The sequence below is a fragment of the Pelodiscus sinensis genome, chromosome 4 (genome assembly GCF_049634645.1).
Source record: "Pelodiscus sinensis isolate JC-2024 chromosome 4, ASM4963464v1, whole genome shotgun sequence".
Lineage (NCBI taxonomy): Eukaryota > Metazoa > Chordata > Testudines > Trionychidae > Pelodiscus > Pelodiscus sinensis.
Window position 1 is genome coordinate 75166958 of NC_134714.1, and position 19492 is coordinate 75186449.

At 40.0% G+C, this 19492-nt stretch overlaps 1 protein-coding gene across 1 annotated transcript in view; it reads left to right on the forward strand.

Annotated features, from left to right (window-relative positions):
• The window catches only part of CAT (catalase), a 30277-nt gene extending 13414 nt beyond the window's left edge, over window positions 1-16863 (forward strand). Inside the window, 8 exon segments of the mRNA NM_001286934.1 lie at window positions 285-410; window positions 992-1183; window positions 1987-2139; window positions 5910-6048; window positions 10316-10446; window positions 13081-13188; window positions 15714-15800; window positions 16271-16863. Coding sequence (NP_001273863.1) covers window positions 285-410; window positions 992-1183; window positions 1987-2139; window positions 5910-6048; window positions 10316-10446; window positions 13081-13188; window positions 15714-15800; window positions 16271-16336 — 1002 coding nt within the window. The 3' untranslated portion in view covers window positions 16337-16863.
• Window positions 16864-19492: the final 2629 nt, after the last annotated feature.

The following is a 19492-nucleotide window of genomic DNA, read 5'->3' on the forward strand; positions in this document are numbered from 1 at the left end:
ACCACACGTTAAGTTGGTGTCCATTTTTCACTTCCTTGTTAAATGCTTAACCTTATTGCATATTCATTATCTTCACTGACCCACTTATTAGAGCTGCTGAAATTATGTTTCAGAAGTCTTCAAACAAGAAATTAGTCATACAGATCTTGGTACATAAACTGTCATGATGGTCTGCACCAGACCATTTCCATTTATACCATTGATTTAGATGAGTCTGTGTGCTGGTTAAGGATTATAGTGAATCAGTTTACTAATTACTAGAATTGTCTATGCTTTTTATTTAGGTATCTTTCTTGTTCAGTGATCGTGGTATTCCAGATGGACACCGCCATATGAATGGATACGGATCCCATACTTTTAAACTGATTAATGCAAATGGCAAAGCTGTTTACTGCAAATTTCATGCGAAGGTATTGTTTTTAAGTTTAGCCACTTGGCAATACTTGGTGCCATATGAATCCAGAAGTATGATGCATCAGTTGTTGGTTTTACAAAGTTGTGGTTTTTTGGGGTTTTTTTTTTGGGGGGGGGGGGGGGGGGATTATACAATATTGTATAATCTTTCACATCTGCTTCAGGGAAGATCTTTACAGGTATTAGAGTAATAGTCTAAGATCCGCACAAGATTTTCAATATGCTTTACTGGCTGTTATGGAGAAATCCTGAACATTTTTCTTGCTGACATTTAGTGTAGATGTAGGAATCTGTATCTATGTCCTACCTGCTTACATTTTACTTTTCTTAAAGTTTGTGTAGGTGTGATGGATATAAATATATCCCTGAATCTTTTCTTGTGTATTAATGTTGGGGACGAAGGGGTTGGTGTGTCTTTCAGAAATGTTTATGACATCTTAGTCTACTTTTGTGCATGTGATATATTTGGTGCCATGGTTCATACTTTCTAAAGTATAATCCAGGTATAATCCCTGCTAGTTATGTTTAATTACAAATAGTTACGAGTGTCACTTCTTCTTCATTTGATTACTGTTAGACTGATCAGGGCATCAAAAACCTTTCTGCCGAAGAAGCAGGAAGATTGGCTTCCACTGATCCTGACTATGCAATACGTGACCTTTACAACGACATTGCCAGTGGAAATAGTCCATCCTGGACTCTTTATATCCAGGTTATGACGTTTGAAGAAGCTGAGAAATTCCCATTTAATCCTTTTGATCTAACTAAGGTAACTAAGAGGTGTGTGTATACAAAAAATAGTATTGAAGTTACAAAGTCAAGCAGTCAGTTTGTTTTTACAAACTTAATTTTCCCTTCCCCCTTCTACATATGTCATGTCCTAACATCACATGAGAAATGCACGGCAGAGCCAACAATAGAACTGCCCTCTCCTGGGTTCCAGTCTTAATGCCTTAAACGCAAAAGAATATCTTCTCTCTCTTTCACTACCTTCTTCATTCAGAATTCGTTATGTGCTGTGAATGAGAATAGAATCTTAAAGTCAAACAATGTGATCATGTTTATCTCCCCTCTGAGGGGAGCGGAGAAGTGGGGCCATGCAGTTGGGTGGGTCAACAGTGGAACAGGCAAGCCCCGTCCCCAGTGGGGATCGCCAGTCAGGTGGAGGAGAAACAATGCTGTGAAGCTCCATGTGACAAAAGCGGGGCAGCTAACAAGCCCCGTCCCCTGGGAGCCCTGGCTGGCGGGGCAGCAGCAGGACAGGTGAGCCCTGTCCCAGGTGGGGGATTCCACGTCCGGTGGGGGAGAAGCTGGGGTGCGGAGTCTGAGGAGCTGTGGCAGGCTGGAGCCAAAGTCCAAGCCCTGCAGGCTGGAGCCTAGTGGTAATGGGGCTGTAGCAGAGCCAACTGCAAGGAGGGGGAGTGTACTGGGAATCCAGTGACGGGACCTCCCTATATCCAGCAAATTCCCTCATTTGGGATGGGTCAGGGAGGTCCAACCTGTAATATAACCTGTTTTCTTGCTGTGTTTTATAACCTGTAGTAATCATAGTGTATATATTGTATTTTCTAGGTTTGGCCTCATAAAGACCATCCTCTAATTCCTGTGGGCAAACTTGTCTTGAACAGGAATCCTGTCAATTATTTTGCTGAGATAGAACAAATAGCCTTTGATCCAAGCAACATGCCACCAGGTATCGAACCTAGCCCTGATAAAATGTTACAGGTAAGCAGACCAACTTGATATATTACTCTGACATAGATAACATCCTCTACACAGAATTTCTTCTTTGTAGGGCTATGTCTACATTTAAACCACTGCAATAGCACAGCACCTGGAGCACTTCAGTGTGGGTACTCATTACAGTGACCAGAGGGGTTCTCACATCACTGTAGTTAACCCACCTCATTGAAAGGTGATAGTTAGCTCAAGGGAAAAGTGCTGCTTTCATTGATTCATTGCTGTCTACACCAGGGATTGGGTTGTTTGACAGTATCGCATAGATGTGGATTTTTCAACACCTGAGCGATGTAGTTGAGTTAGCCTAACTTGTTAGTGTATATCATAGAATACTGGGACTGGAAGAGACCTCGAGAAGTCATAGTCGAGTCCCCTCCCCTCATGGCAGGACCAAATACTGTCTAGACCATCCCTGATAGACATTTATCTAACCTACTCTTAAATATCTCCAGAGATGGAGATTCCACAGCCGCCCTAGGTAATTTATTCCAGTGTTTAACCACCCTGACTGTTAGGAACTTTTTCCTGATGTCCAACCTAAACCTCCCTTGCTGCAGTTTAAGCCCATTGCTTCTTGCTCTATCCTCAGAGGCCAGGAAGAACAAGTTTTCTCCCTCCTCCTTATGACACCCTTTTAGATATCTGAAAACAGCTATCATGTCCCCTCTCAATCTTCTCTTTTCCAAACTAAACAAGCCCAATTCTTTCAGTCTTCCTTCATAGGTCATGTTCTCTAGACCTTTAATCATTCTTGTTGCTCTTCTCTGGACCTTCTCCAATTTCTCCACATCTTTCTTGAAATGTGGTGCCCAGAACTGGACACAGTACTCCAACTGAAACCTAATCAGGGCAGAGTAGAGCGGAAGAATGACTTCTTGTATCTTGCTTACAACACACCTGTTAATGCATCCTAGAATCGTGTTTGCTTTTTTTGCAACAGCATCACACTGTTGACTCTTATTTAGCTTGTGGTCCACTATTATCCCTAGATCCCTTTCTGCTGTACTCCTTCCTAGACAGTCGCTTCCCATTCTGTATGAATGAAACTGATTGTTCCTTCCAAAGTGGAGTACTTTGCATTTGTCCTTATTAAACTTCATCCTGTTTACCTCAGGCCATTTCTCCAATTTGTCCAGATCATTTTGAATTATGACCCTGTCCTCCAAAGCAGTTGCAGCCCCTCCCAGCTTGGTGGTATCTGCAAACTTAATAAATTAACAGGTGTGTTGTGAGCAAGACATGAGAAGTCATTCTTACGCTCTACTCTGCACTGGTTAGGCCTCAATTGGAGTATTGTGTCCAGTTTACTGTTACTGTTTCTCCCTCCTCACTAGCAATGAGCCTACCCGGTCCTTGGTCTTTCTCTTGCTTCTAATATATTTATAGAATGTTGTCTTGTTTCTCTTTATGCCTGTAGCTAGTTTGAGCTCGTTTTGTGCCTTTGGCTTTCTAATTTTGCCCCTGCATTCCTGTATTGTTTGCCTATATTCATCCTTTGTAATTTGTCCTAGTTTCCATTTTTTTTTTTTTTTTTAAAGATCATGAAAGATCTCCTGGTTGATCCTAGGCGGTCTTTTGCTATATTTTCTATCTTTCCTATGCCGCAGAATAGCTTGCTTTTGGGACCTTAATGTCCCTTTGGAAAATTTGCCAAATCTCTTCAGTTGTTTTTCCCCTCAGTCTTGCTTCCCATGGGTCCTTACCTACCAGCTATCTGAGCTTACCAAAATCTGCCTTCCTGAAATCCATTGTCTCTAATTTGCCGTTCTCCCTTCTATCATACCTTAGAATCACGAACTCTATGATTTCATGATCACTTTCACCCAAGCTGCTTTCCACTCTCAAATTCTCAACCTTCTGAAATAAAAAGTTGTCTTGTTTTTTACCCCTTTTAGCCTAACCCAGAGACTCTCAACACGTCAGTCTCCTATGTCTATCTCCACCTCAGTCAAAGTGTGTATATTTTTAATATAAAAGGCAACACCTCCTCCCTTTTTTCCCTTGCCTGCTCTTCCGGAGTAAGCTGTACCCTTCTCTACCAATATTCCAATTGTGTGTATTATCCCACCAAGTCTCAGTGATGCCAACGATGTCATAGTTGTATTTATTTATTTGCACTTCCAGTTCTTCCTGCTTATTACCCATTCTTCTTGCATTTGTATATAGTCATCTAAGATACTGATTTGATCTTGCCTCCCTGTTGTGCCCTGATCCTCCTTTCTTTCTGCTATTATAGCCCACATTCCCTCCCACTTACAACCCATCTCCCAGTTCTTCACTCACCCATGGGCTTTGGTCACCCATGGGCTTCACTCACCCATGGGCTTTGGTCACCTGTCCCCATCGAACCTAGTTTAAAGCCTAAAGCTTTCATATTATTGTGGGTGTTACTGTAATAACTGCAGAGGGTTTAGATGGTAACCTGGAGCAAGGGAGTTGGTGGGGGGGGGGGGGGCAAGAGATGTTGGGGTGCCAGAGGCAGGCTGTGGCTGGGATACACTTACATAGGCGACTCCTGGCCAGCAGCCCTGCAGGAGCTTGAGGCAGGCTCCTTGCCTGCCGCAGTCCCATGCTATTCAGAATGGCTCGCTGCTCCCTGTGGTTCTCTCCTTTGGGTGCCAGTGTGGATGGATGGGATGGAGGGGGAGCCTTCGTGTGTTGCCTCATTCCTAGCAAAATCTCTCAACTCCCATTGGCCAGTTTCTGTGAAGCTTCTCCCTGCCCCTTGCTCTCTGTAGCTCTTAGCTCAGAATGCTGGCAGCTGCTTAAAGTGGCTGGAGGGTGGAGGCTGCTCTCAAGAAGCTGGCTTCTCTGTGCCTGAGCATCCAGGCAGGGTGGCCCACGGGCCAGATCCAGTGGCTTGGCAGGCTGTACCTTGCCTTCCCCTGGATTAAAGGCTTTAACCTGACTAAGTTTTTAGTTTGGCGCAGTCCATAATAAATAGTGCACATAATTTTTTATGGAGCTAATATGAAGTCTTTTTGCTTTCAGATAAGACACTCTTTTATGATCACTCCTTCAGTTAGCTCCTTCACTGTTTGATTTACAGTGGGGATTTTAATTTCTGTTCCCTTAACATAGTAAACAATTTGTTTCTGGTATTATGTAAGGAGGCACTTATGCCAGCATACCTACTCTAATGCCCCTTTTAAAAAATACAGTCACTGCAATATTGTCATGTAAATATGCAAGAAAATTAGAAGGGATATATTACATACAGAAATTTGAAAATAATTACTGTAAGTTGAGGATAACTAGTCATTTTGACTTTTATTAAGGATTATTAAATGAGCATTTTGATCACATAACTGCTTATTTCAGTGGGTAGTTTCAAAAGTTAGTCATGAAAAATACACTTGTAGAAAAATATGTTCAGGATCAAACTTATTGTCATATATGGGATTGGGAAAGAGTTTTCCCTTAGTCAGGTTGGTAGTAACTTTGGGGGGAAGGTTTGGTCCTCTTCTGCAAGGTGGACTGCTGGTCAACTTCCTGGATTATCTGAGTATATATCACTTCATTTCCTTGCTATGTGGGGAGGGCATTGGTACATCTGGGTCCTCCTATTTTTTCCTTATGGCATATAATACTGTGGTCTCCTGTGGGCTTTAATATTTGGACTAATTTAGGTTGTTTGGTTTTGTGTGAGGGTGCTGAATGGTGGCTTCTGATCTACAGTAAGTGAGACTAGATGATGATGGTTCTTTCTGGCTAAATGTAAAAAAATATTGAATTATACGTCACTTTTATTTTAGGGTCGTCTTTTCTCATATCCTGATACTCACCGACACCGTTTAGGACCCAACTACCTACAAATACCTGTGAATTGTCCCTACAGGGCTCGTGTGGCCAACTATCAGAGAGATGGACCTATGTGTGTGTCTGACAACCAAGGTATCTTGAAAATACTTTGAACATAATATATTTGAATTATGTATACCGGCAACAAAATGACTTATCTATTCCTTGATGATAGTTCATTTCAGAAAAAAATCAGCCCATCGTTTAGTAGTTTCACCCAGGAGTAGATAAAAACAATGGTAACCGGGTAATCCTAATCAGCAATACACTAACATACTCTTTTCAGTGTCTTTTTTAGCAGCAAGAAACTGAACATATTCTACTCGGTTTACATTGTTCCCTAAATAACAGCTTTACCTTTTTCTGATTGAAGTGTAGCAAAGGTATGCTCCTTAATGAGGACTTGACTACATTTTCAGAGTCATGGACCTGTAATATTTAAATGCATGCACTGTTAAATAAGTGATAAAAACTGATCAAATACTCTAGACTTGTAGGTATAGACCTCAGTATTGATGCAGAAACGATTGCAATTTATTCTGATGTTACTTGCCCCTTTATTGAAATCCAAAGAGATACTTACAGCTGTTTTCATAAATTCAGTGCTTGGAGAATATAGTAATTTAAATGCTTATGTTTAGTTGCTTCATTATATGAAATGTTCACACTGCCATGCCAAAAAAAAATCCTATAAGTATGAAGGGTTCTTGTTACAGTGACACATCTCCAGCCCTAAACTTCCAATTCTGTCTACATAGTTGCTGGAGTGCATATTTATACCTTTTTGTTTCTTTAATTTTTTTAAATTTGTTTTTTGTCTTGCAGTTAGACTCCTATCAAATATTTTTACACATTGTAAATGCATTGCCAGTTCTAAGACTTAGTAACCCTGTGGTCAAAAAGGCAAACAAACCAACAAGTATGCCTTATCAAAGAATAGTGTGCAATCCTCTTGTATACAGATACTGGTTAGTTATAGATACGATCTTTATCTCAAGACTACAGATGTTGTAAGATGTTTGTTTGAAAAAGAGCCCTAATTGTGCAACAAAATGTGAGGATGTTTTTTAAATGGAAAGAAAATTCCAAAAAGAAGTAACGCTTAGGATGTGTTATCAGAACTGTAAGCCAACAGGGAAAAGTGGGTCTTTTTTTTCCCCCCCCCCTCTTTCCAAAGAAAAACCTTAGTTTAAATCCACACACACAATTCTAGAAATATCTTTATTAAAACTGATTTCTTCTGAGTGTTTACATAAGTCATGGTTGAAATTTGAAGGAGAATATTTATGATACTTACTTCTGTTCTCTCTCTCTCTCTCTCTCTCTCATATATCTATATATATTTATTTAAAAATCCCTTTTCCTGTGGGATGACAGCGCGATGTCAGCATGTCACTGTGCATCCTGCAGGAAAAGTTTGTGTCTTGCCACCCCTCAGCTGTGTGACTCCCCCCGCACCTTCCTGGTGGCCAGGGGAGAGAGGAGAGATCAGAGACACCAGTGGATCCTCCTCCCGGTCCACGGTGAGCGGCCCCAGGATAGCCAGCCCTGGCAGCCCTTCAGTAAGTGGCTGCTCTGAGGTCAGGCAGATTGTGATCGGCCCACTTGCTCAACGGCTTCATAAGCCTGCTGCTCGAGACTCTCTCGACTCTTTCGCACTACAGCACTGAGCCCGAGGCACCCAGGCCCCGCTGTCCCCCTGCTTGCCCCTGCCGGAGGCAGCCTGTGGAGCTGCTTCCGAGTGTGGCTGCCGCATAGCCCTGAGCCAGAGCTGTCGCCCATGGTGGAGTTGGGGCAAGAGCCAGTGACCAGACTGATTCTTCTAAGGTGTTTGTGGGGGGGCGGGGGAGGGTGGAGAAAGCCCCCAGCTTCCCTGCACAGGGAAGAAGCACTCCCCCTCCTGGACTAGGGGAACAGCAGTGCGCTGTCTGCAGTCTTTCCCTGTGCTCCAGTTGGCCAGAATCTGGCTAATGGATGCAGTGGGAGGCTGAGCCATGTACCAGCGTGGGGTCCACCTCCTCATGCCTAGACCCTGCCCCCCTCAGTCCCCTCACTCACTCTGCTGAGACCCTGCCCCCTCTCCCCTGGCTAAACACCCTGCCCCCAGCCTCCTGTCCAGACACTTACCCCCATCCTACTCCTACCCTACATCCCCAGCCCCCTCACTCACTGCCATGCTGAGACCCCACACCACCAACTCCCTCACTCACCTCCCTGCACCCCTCATCCTGCTCCTGCTCCCTTCCCCTGCCTGCTGACCAGACACCCTGCCCTCAGCCTGCTCCTGCACCCTACCTCCCACTGAGACCTCGCAGCCCCTGTTGTACCCCCATCCCTATCCCACTCGCTGGCAGCCCTGTCCCGCACATTGAACCCTTCATTTTTGGCCCCACCCCAGAGCCTAGGTGGCCCATAAAATCCACTAAGCCTGGAACCCAAGAAGTAACGTTAGTTCGAACCAAGGGGCTTGATTCGAACTAACGTGTCCCAGAGCGCACTTCCTGGTTCGAATCAGCTGTTAAGCGGAATAACGCGTGGGTGAGATTATGCTAATGAAACGTGGGATATTTAAATTCCTGCTACATTTGCATCTCTAGTCCGAACTAGGGAGCAAATGTAGACGTACCCCTACTGAGCTGCTCTGTGACTGACCCTAAGCCCTTAATGGCCACACAACAGCAGCCAAAATTGGTATGCAGGAACTAATACTTCTAATAGCAGTAATTCTTGATTGGATACTGGCCTGCAGAAAACACAGGGGGATGCTGCTGCAGAAAACACAAAAACAAATTGATTTGTTTTGTAAATCAAATGTCATCTTATTGTAAGTTCACAATAAAACCTTGATAATCATTAGTTTGCCAATTTCAATTCCAAATCCTTATTGACATCCTGAAGTCTCTATCTACTTTGTGAAGATTTAACAGCCAAGTCTTTTAGTGAAATCCCATAAAATTAAGACTTCTTTATTATTTATAAAATACACTGTTGTCTATTTATAATTCAAACAAGTAAACATGTAAAAAATCCAGAATGCTTTTTCTGCTACAGTAGCTTTGAGTTTATGATTTCTGCTGACTTGCTTATTTGTAAAGCTTGGTGATTTACTATGGCTTTTCCAATTGCCAGAGTTAATTAGTGAGGATTCTACTGCATAAAAGGTGTTCTGTGTAGTATATCTACATTACTATATTTGGCAATAATAGGGACAGCATTAGTCTTAAGTATACTTGTGGTGTGTTTTTTTTTTGTTTGTTTGTTTTAACCGGGGAAAAATAATTTTGACCTTAACGTGTAGTATCAGCACCTGTCAACCCTGCAGCCCTGAATTGGCATTGAGAAACAATTAAGATATAGCCTGCCATATCTTAATTTTCTAGACTACAGATTTAAGTGATTTTTTTTTTTTTTTTTAAAGGAAAAAAGTTGGTGCTCAATGATTAAAAACAGCCATTTTAACTCAGGCCTTGATCCTACAGCATGCTCATTTTTTAATGCTTAACTGTTAGAAATGTGAGGGGTCCCATTGAAGTCAGTGGTATCTAAGATAAATGGGACTACACAAAGGCTTAAAGCTAAGCTTGTGTTCAAGTGTTTTGCTAAATTGTGGTCAGAGCATTTGGCATTTTGCATGAGGCTCAGTCATGGCTCAGTTTTTGAACCAAATCGGTTCTCTCTACTCAGTGAGTGGAGCTTAGATCCTGCCTTTATTTTTAATACCAGAAATTTTTAAGGAAGCTCAGGAAATAGATTCAAATTCAGATATTATATCTGGTTGGAAAACTTGTATTGAGCTTTACTTTTGAAAATGTCACTTTGATACAACTGTGGAGTTGTGAGCTTTTTTTAATGAAATTGTACAGATTTTAATTACATTTCTCACAAAACTCTTTCCAAAATAGAAATTTGTGTTTGAGAACTTGATTTCAGAAAAATGGAAATATTGTTTCAAAACTATATTTTAAATATTAGGAGCATTATTACATTACATGAGTAATAACAGTGCATAATCTGATTGACAGGTGAAATGTTCTGTTTTTTCAGAATTTCCATTTCACAGCAAATTTTGCTTTTCTGATTTAGAACAAAAATGAATTTTCAAAATTCCAAGTTTTGACCAGCTATATTAGATGTGGTTTTAAGACTGCTGGATGTTTTAACTGCTGAGGTGCATCTTTGGAAGAGTGGTGTTAAGCAAAGTGTTGGTAATTATTTTAAAAACAAGCATAGGAGTTTCATACATGATAATGAGGCAAAAGGATTATTTAAAATCAATTTGAATATATTCCTTCAAGTATGCATTATAATTTCACTGTCTCCTAAACTAAAACGACTGATATTTTGATCTTCTTTCTTAAAGGTGGTGCCCCAAATTATTACCCAAACAGTTTTGCTGGCCCTGAAGATCAGCCCAATTGGAAAGAGAGCCGCATGTCTGTTTCAGGTGATGTGCAGCGCTTCAATAGTGCAAATGAGGATAATGTGTCTCAGGTATGCTATGTGAAAAGGACTTATTACATTGCCTGTGATATCTGGATATGTTTTTTCCTTTGAAGCATCTAAAGGCCAGTTTTTGAGGAGGCCTTAAAAGATCTTTATGCAATTCATTTCTAGTAGGACTGTCAATTAATCACATTTAACTCAGAAAATTAATCGTTCTTTAGGCAATAATAGAAAACCAGTTGAAATGTATAAATATTTTGGATTATTTTCTGCATTTTTAAATATACTGATTTCACTTATAACACAGAATACGAAGTGCGTACAGTGCTCTCTTTATTACCTTTATTTTTAGATTGCAAACATTTGTATTTGTATTTTCAGTTCATCTCCTACAAGTACTATAGTGTGATCTACCCCTCAAATTTTTTTCCATGACAGAGATGTGTTAATCTGCAGCTTTTAAAAACAAGTAGTCCTGTGGCACCTTAGACTTGAAGACTAACCAAAATATATAGAATCATGAGCTTTTGTGGGCAAAACCCACTTAAGCAGATGAATTGGAGTGGAAATAACAAACCAAGCAGCAGAAGTAGTACTTATCAATTGTAGGAACTGTATTAAGGAGGCTAATTAAGTGGGCTGGATATGTCCCATACATACTCTATCATGAAAGTGCAACTTACAAAAGTAGTTGTAAGTTTATTTTTGTTTATTTCCTGGGTTGTCATCTGAGACTCCTGTAACGTGAAATGCGGGTAACACTCAGAGCCAGAGACACAATTCTCCTCCAAGGAATTTAGTCCAATTGCATGTTTTTAACTAGTATCATCAGCCTGTCTTCTGGAATGGTGGCTAAGGCATGAACTGTCATGCACATATTTACCTTGACATGCAAATACCTTACAACAGTGGCTACAATGATGCCATGTGAACATATGTTTACATTTATAGGATTAAAATTCTGCCTGCAAAATTGCACCTTGAAAAGAGTATCACACAGCAATAAAACAAGTGATCTCAAAGGGTGTGTCTAAACTACACCCCTCTGCCAACAGAGGGATGTAGATCAGGCACATCGCTATTGCAAACGAAGTGTGGATTTAAATATCCCACGCTTCATTTGAATAAAAATGGCTGCCGCTTTTTGCCGACGTGGCACTTTGCTGGCAAAAAGCGTCAGTCTAGACGAGGATCGGTTGACAAGGGAAGCCTTTTCTGACCGATCCCTTATGTCTCGTGCAACAGGAAAAGGCTTTCCTTGTTGACTGATCCCTATCTAGACTGCCGCTTTTTGCCAGCAAAGTGCCACATCGTCAAAAAGCGGTGGCCATTTTTATTCAAATGAAACGCGGGATATTTAAATCCACGCTTCATTTGTAATAGCAGTGTGCCTAATCTATATCTCTCTGTCTGCAGAGGGATGTAGTTTAGACACACCCAAAGAGACTATAAAGTCCAATATATACATCTCCAACTTTTCATCAATTTTCTCCTGGTATTTGGGTAACACTTCACCCCTACTCTTAAGTATCACACTCACCTTATAATATTGTTATTTCATTGGATTGTTAGAAAATGTTTTTTACACTAAGTAATGCAAATAGTACATTTTTGGAGCCAGTCTGAACACTAATATCCAGATGGAGAATTTAGCCCTGTTTTTTTCCAAGCTTGATGTAATTACAGTAGACTTCTGATAATCCGGAACCTATGGGACTTAGGTGGTGCCGGATTATCAGATATGACAGACTATCAGGAAGTATATAAAGTGTTCTTAACCCTTTTTAATTGTACATACTGTATACAGTATACTGTAATGTTTTAGTTTTTTAAAGCCTTTTTTACCCTTTTTGCTCAAATCAGCTGCTGCTGCTGTTACCTTGTGACTCTTTTTTTGCCGAAGCTCACTCACTAAGCTCTTGCCATTTTGATGCTGGACTATCAGGAGTGCTGGACTATTGGAGTTTTACTGTAGTTGCTGCAGATACACTGTGATACAAATGTTATATTTTAAGTATTACTCAGTTCCAAAAGAACTGGATTATATTGATGTACAGGATAATTGAAGTAAAGAGGCAAATAGCAGTGAACACACAATTTGTGACATCCGGCTAGAAATGAACAGTATTGCCAGGACATCTGCAAATCTCATTCATAAACTAGATAGCTCATTTGTCTCATTTTTACCAGATAATGTCATGAAGGAGAAATATGTAATTGAAAGATATAGTTGTAACTTATTTCTTGAAATAGGCCAATAGTTATTTTACAAACAGGAAGAGTAGTTAGGATTTGTAAAAATGTGTCTTATAAAGCTGATAAAAATTTCATAATTTATTTTTGCTAAACTATCCAGCAGATTTATGTTAATAGCTCTAGGAAGCAGACTAGCTGCATATTTAATCTAATGCTGACTTAGAAGCATTAGTTTCATTATCATCATGTTGGTCCCTTTGCCCCTTTTTCTTATTCCTTTTCTCATGTAAAAACTTGAGATGTATATTATGGTGAGAAGCAGTTTGAATGTGCTGGGAAAATACCAACTAGTATTTCATAATTTCTTATAACAGATTAAAGACTAGTTAAAGCTAAATACTGTTAAGAAGAAGCTTTTGATAGAATCAGATTTTAAAAACTGGCTTTGCTTTACATATAAACTAAATTACTGACTTTTATCTGAAGGTGAGAGTGTTCTATACCAAAGTGCTGAAAGAAGATGAACGCCAAAGACTGTGTGAGAACATTGCTAGCCATCTTAAAGATGCTCAGCTTTTCATCCAGAAGAAAGCTGTAAGTAGCATCTTACTGTGTTAGCTTAAGTCCAGGTTCTGCTGGTTACAGGATTGCTGATCAGCACACTTTGTAAATAAAACAGTTTGATGAAAAGGGAAGAATGGAAATTGTATAGTTAGAGAGTAAGGTGTCAATTCTTTATCTTATGCAAAGAATGACCAGTGGAATGTAAAGAATTAACATATTGTGTACATAATCATCAAAGAGAATGCCAAAGCAGCTGACATGATGAGCTTACTTTCACATTTTTCTACTGAAAGTGTATAATGATTTTGTGCTTCCTGTGTTGTGGGGTGAACTAGCAGAATGTTAAAGGTATTAAATTGCTTTGCACTAGGGCTGTCTCTACACTGGCACCCTTTTCCGTAAAAGGGATGCTAATGAGACACTTCGGAATTGCAAATTCCGCGGGGGATTTAAATATCCCCCGCGGCATTTGCATGAACATGGCTGCCGCTTTTTTCCGGCTCGGGTTTTTGCCGGAGAAAAGCGCCAGTCTAGACGGGATCTTGCGGAAAATAAGCCCTTTTCTGGAAGATCCCTTATTCCTACTTTCAATGGAAAACATCTATGCAATGATTGATTTAATTTGTAGTAGATCAGGATATTGTCCTTGGTGACCATAGAAAATAGGGATAGAAAATACCTATGATTCTGTCATTGCTACCTGGTATGTTACTGCTGAGGAGATTCTGTGCCTATGCAGAATTCATGTCCCTCGCAGATTTCTTTGCTTCCTCACAGAAGATTGACTTCTGATGGGGAAACAAACGAGAAGCCACAAGAATGATTACACATCACTCCCAAGCAGTGCAGGCAGGTAAGTTTGGGGGCCTGTAGCAGTCAGAGACACAAATCACTAGGGGCGATAGATGATGTGGGGCCAAGGGAGTACATGACCTCCCCCTCTCCAAATGCTGTGGGGGGGGGAGGGGGCAAGAGGCCGGAATCTCTAAGCAGCCCGTAGCGCTAACGGAGGGGGGGCCCTAGTGCTAGCAGCAGAGAGTACCTCCCTCCGCACTCAGTGGAAGGAAAGAAGTGGAGCAATGTGGCTTTGCTCTCCTGGCTGTCTCATGCAGGGGAAGGGTGTGAATACCTGGAGGTGGGGATCAGAGTGGACTGCAGCTGCATTGCTCCGCTGCTTCAGCCCCCATTGCTGCTGGTGAGTGCAGGGGGAAAGCTGACCTGCACTAGTCCTCTGAGTGGCATCACTGGCTGAAAGGCTTGGGGAATGAGATGGACCAGGGGTGGGGAAAAATGGGGCCAAGAGCAGGGTGGTCACGTGGCCAGTGCCCTCCCTGTGTCCTTCCTCATTAGTTGCCCCTGACTGGAGAGCATGGAACGGCAGGGCTTTGGGGTGTTTGAGGAGGTAGGTGTGAGGTTAGACTCTGTCCTCTCATGCAGAGCAAAAGCAGCCTTCCTGCTTAGTGAATTGTTTCCATTGTCTTTGTGAATTGCTGCAGGTGTATAAAACATAGCCAGAGAGGTGTAAAGGACAGTATGGCCTTATAAATGCTTATGGCACTTCAGTGATTTAGAACAGATCTAATTTTTTGGACTAAAGAAATTTCCTATCAAAGTGTGCTTCATGAGCTGTTTGCTATTAACCTTTCTGGAGATGGTCAGTAGCCAATATAAATTGGGCATTTGATTCTTCAGTTACCTATGGTATAACACGGAGCATATAGCTGCACATATTTGTTGACTAATAATGAAAAATATATGCTCAGACTTAGGCTACGTCTAGACTGCAGGCTTCTTTTGGAAGAAGCTTTTCCTGAAGAGATCTTCCAAAAAAAGTCTTCCAAAAGAGAGCGTCCACACTGCCAAAGTGCACCGAAAAAGTGATCTGCTTTTTCGAAAGATAGCGTCCATTCAGTGTGCACCTGTGCTTTTTCCTCTTTCCTCTTCTTTCAAAAGAACTCCCTCTTCCCTGTCCACACATGCCTTTTGCCGAAAGAGCTCTTTTGGAAAAAGGTGTCTTCCTCGTAGAAAGAGGTTTACCAATGTCAGAGAAACCCTCTGTTCTTTCAAATTTTTTTTTTTTGAAAGAACGCAATTGCAGTGTGGATGTAAGTGAAGTTTTTTCGGAAAAACGGCTGTTTTTTCGGAAAAACTTTGTAGTGTAGACTTAGCCCCAGCTACGTTATTTTTAAACAGAGTTTGGAGATTTCCTCCAGTGCTTTCCACTTTCCATTCTCCAGCCATTGTCTAAATAAATTACCAAAGTAATTAAACCAGTGGGATTATATTGTTTTGTTGAATAAAATATGCAGAATTGTACAATATTGTATGCAGAATTTAGGTTTTTGGTGCAGGTTTTTAAATATTTTCACATTGAATCCCAACAGGAGTAGTCAGATATAAACTAGTGCTTGATTTTTTTTTAGGGACTTTTTGATTGTATCATTTTACATATGGTGTATTGATTTTGAGGCTTGGAGGTGGCAAGAACCAAGCATGAATATGAAACTGAGAAATCTTTTCTGTTCATGCATGTCCTGATTTTTCTACTATTTCAGGTGAAAAACTTCACTGATGTCCATCCTGAGTATGGTGCCCATATTCAAGCTCTGCTGGACAAGTACAATGGTGAAGCTGGCAAACAGGTATGTTAGGGATGGATTCCTTCTAGTTAACAAGGTTTTGATTGGATGAATACTTTAGCTTGTTTCATAAAACTGTATCTTGGTGGAATGTAGTTTTGAGGATTTTGTTTTTACTTGGGGATAATTCAGTGTTCTGATAGCTGTGCAATGAGAGAATTGTTACTAGTTGGTGCAAATTAATTGGTGCTCTACGAGGACTGAATTGTAGTGGTTTTATATTTTAGAAGATGCTGTTCATGCACACGCTTAGTGCTCTATTTACCAGTAGCTTAGAACATGATAACCTTACCCACTAAAATTGCATAAAGGAATACAAACATTGAGGCTCCTAAACAAAAAATGTTTCATTGAGCACTGGTTCATTTCTTTACAATGTTTTGAGTGTATTTACATTTAAAAATTTTCTTGTAATAGAATTTGCCCTAATTTTTTTTTTCTACGTAGCTTAATTCATTTCCTATTGCTTTTAGGATGTGATTAGAACATATACACAATCTACACCTCATGTGTCTTCAAAGGAAAAATCTAACCTGTAAACTGTGTGCTACGTGCAGTTGGTCCATCCATGGATTTTACATCCACCTACCTGGAGAATAAGCTGTCAAAGACATGAACGGATGTCCGCACAAGATAGAAACGTCTTTCAGGCTTGATGCAGTAATGAAAAGTGGCTATTCTTATATCTGCAATAGAAATTGATTGACTCTAATAACCTATTGCCTTCTAACACCAGTGCTCCAGCCCTTTAATGATTTTATGCAGATACTTACGTCTAAAAAAGATTTTTGTGTAGTTTTGGAAATTAATCTCAATACTTAAATGAGAAAAATGTGTTTTCAAGTAGTTTGGGGGTAAAGAACCTAATTTCTGGATAAATTACTGAAAACAACTTACACTGTGATTTTTTTTTTTTTTTCAACATAGGTGAACTATTGTGGAGTTCATATTGATAGAATGTAACTTGATTTTCAAAATTAAATTGCCCAGTATGTGTGGTGTGTGATCATTCTAGTTGGAAGCAATGTAAACAGCAAGAAGTAAAGGAATCTATACATGTGCAGTAACTGTCTTGCTTGACTCCAGTTTCTGAAGCATAATGTTGCTGAAAGTAGTTAATTCATATCCAGGTGAAATAACTTACCTGAAAGCTAAAGCTGGTTTTGCTTACTTATGAAAATATAGGGTTGGGTGTATTTTATGCAAGGAAGATAGAAATTATTATCTTAACCACTTTCTGCTAATTTATAGTTTAGATTTTACAATAAAATTGCTTGCAGTTAACCAAATGTGGCTTTATTGTTTTTTCAGGCTATAAGTAGTTGAACTGTGGCTAATGGTTGCAAAACACACCAGTTATATTTTTTGAATAAATATTGGTTCTTTAGAGGTCCAATGAAAATCTAGCACTATTTTTATCTGGCCAGATACCATCTCTAATTTAATTAAGTGAATGTAAAACTCTTATAAGTTCAGATGTGTGTGTGTGTGTGTGTGTGTGTGTGTGTGTGTGTGTGTGTGTGTGTGTGTGTGTGTGTGTATATATTACTTTCCTTTCCTAAACTATGTAGTGCTGCTTTGTACTTTATTCTAGCTAGAAATGGCTGCATTTTGGTAGTAAAAGAAAAGATTCCTATAAATAGGGGCCCATTTCTCCTTTTATTTGTCAGCTAGAATTCTTCTACTGACGTCAGTGGGACCCAAAGCTTGTATCTGAGCTACATTTTACAACTCTTTCAGGATAAAAGGTATTGCATATTGGTGTATAAAATGTAATCTGGACTCTTAGTGGTTTCCTGTAATATAGGTTTGAAAGATAATGTCACTTTCTCAATATATTTCAAGTAATTTGATTTTGCTGAACATAGTCTATATAGAAATTGTTCAATTTAAAACATTGAAGATAACAGTTTAAATTGAAAATCATGGAGATGCTGGCATGAAGCTGCCAATGTCAGTTGGCTCTTTTCGCTGCTTCCTTAGTGAATGGCTACCATGTGCATACCAGTTCCACAATGCCAACTTGAAAATTAATTGTAGTGTGTACTTTCCTTCTTGGTCATTGGTGTTGCCTATCAGCACTTTAATCACGTCTCAGGAATGATAGTGGGAAATACTTTTAAGAGCCCGACTATTGGCTTTCAACTCAAGCCACCTGTATTTTGTGCTTTACTTTGTACTGGATAAGTTTCAAAGTCTATGTATTCTGATTACAAGCAGCCCAGTAGTAACGATCAACATCACTGTTTAAAAACAAAATAAAACACCCAAGCTGTGCACAAGAAGCTGATACGTTTCAAGATTCCAAGCATTGATGGTAAAGAAGGATTTTTTTTCCAAAACTACTAATGCCCTTTCACATTTTCCTTACCAAAACTTGTTCAGCTTTGATTACAAAGTAAACAGTTACCCACAGGTATCTGAAAACCTCCCTTTTATTCTGTCTCAGATTATTAAAGTTAACCTAGCATGTTTTAATTTAGGGGTTCACTCAACATTAGCAAATAGATATGTGAAAATTCCACATTGATTTTTCTTTCTATGAGTGTTCAGATCCTGCTCTTAAATACACAAGTACCATTGATACACATTGTTGTCTGGAAACTGTAGGGCATATAGTTCAGAAACTGCCCAAGTCTCAGTCCATTGGCAAAACACTAGCGTGCTTATTATCTAAGACTTGAACTAGAGCACATCTGATTTGCAGACAACAGTGGATTAGAGGTCAAGTAGGATGAACCTGGAACGTAAACCCATGTACTACGGGCCTAGTGTGAGGCCTGAGGCCTAGCTAGCAATGGTCAAGACTTTGCTAATATAAAGGAAAATTGAGACGTGAGCAAGAGGCAAGCTCCTGCTCACAGAACTTGGTACAAATGGGACCGATAGTGTAAAATGCTAAATGATTATAGGCATGGGTGTAAAGCACTAACTGATATTAAGCACCAGCTGTAAAACACTAATTAGTACTAGAAGATGATTTCAACGTCCAAAATTAATGGATATTCCAGAAAATGTTTTGCCATTGACGATTTCAAAATCACACAGTGGCAGAGCTGTGACTAGAACCCAGAAGTTCTGATTATTATTCCCTGTTTTATTACTCCACACTACATCTGTAAACTAACTAGCTTATTTCAGGGAGAAGCCATGTAGGTGGTAATGGGCCAATCCCTCTCTGACCTAGATCAATAAAGTTTGCCATTTTAGAAATTTATTATTGGATTTTAGTAATTAAAATACCACAGTGCTGGCTTTATTATTTTCTTACCATTTTTAGCATATTTGTTGAAGAAAAATATTTTAACCTAAAACCCTTCAGTATAACTTAAAATGCCTGGAATATGAAAATTGTTGTGCCTGATATGTTTGCCAGTTCCTCCAGTTTTCTTTCATACTTTCAATCGTTTCAGAGAAGACTCCTGAGATGTGCTAGTGAGGTCTTCTGAGCTGGCTATCATCAGTGCCAGTTCAGCCTATGGAGAGAGAACACATACATGCCAACTGACAGAACCAAACCCATAACAGTACATCTCAGTCTCAGGCTTGTAGGCCTCATACTACGGCACTAAAAAAAGCAGTGCAGATAATCCTTCTTGGGATCTGAAGCCCACCTTTGCCAGATTTCAGAGCCCAATCTCCAGCCCAAGTGGGAACATCTACACTGCTATTTTCAGCACTGAAGACTCGGGCTT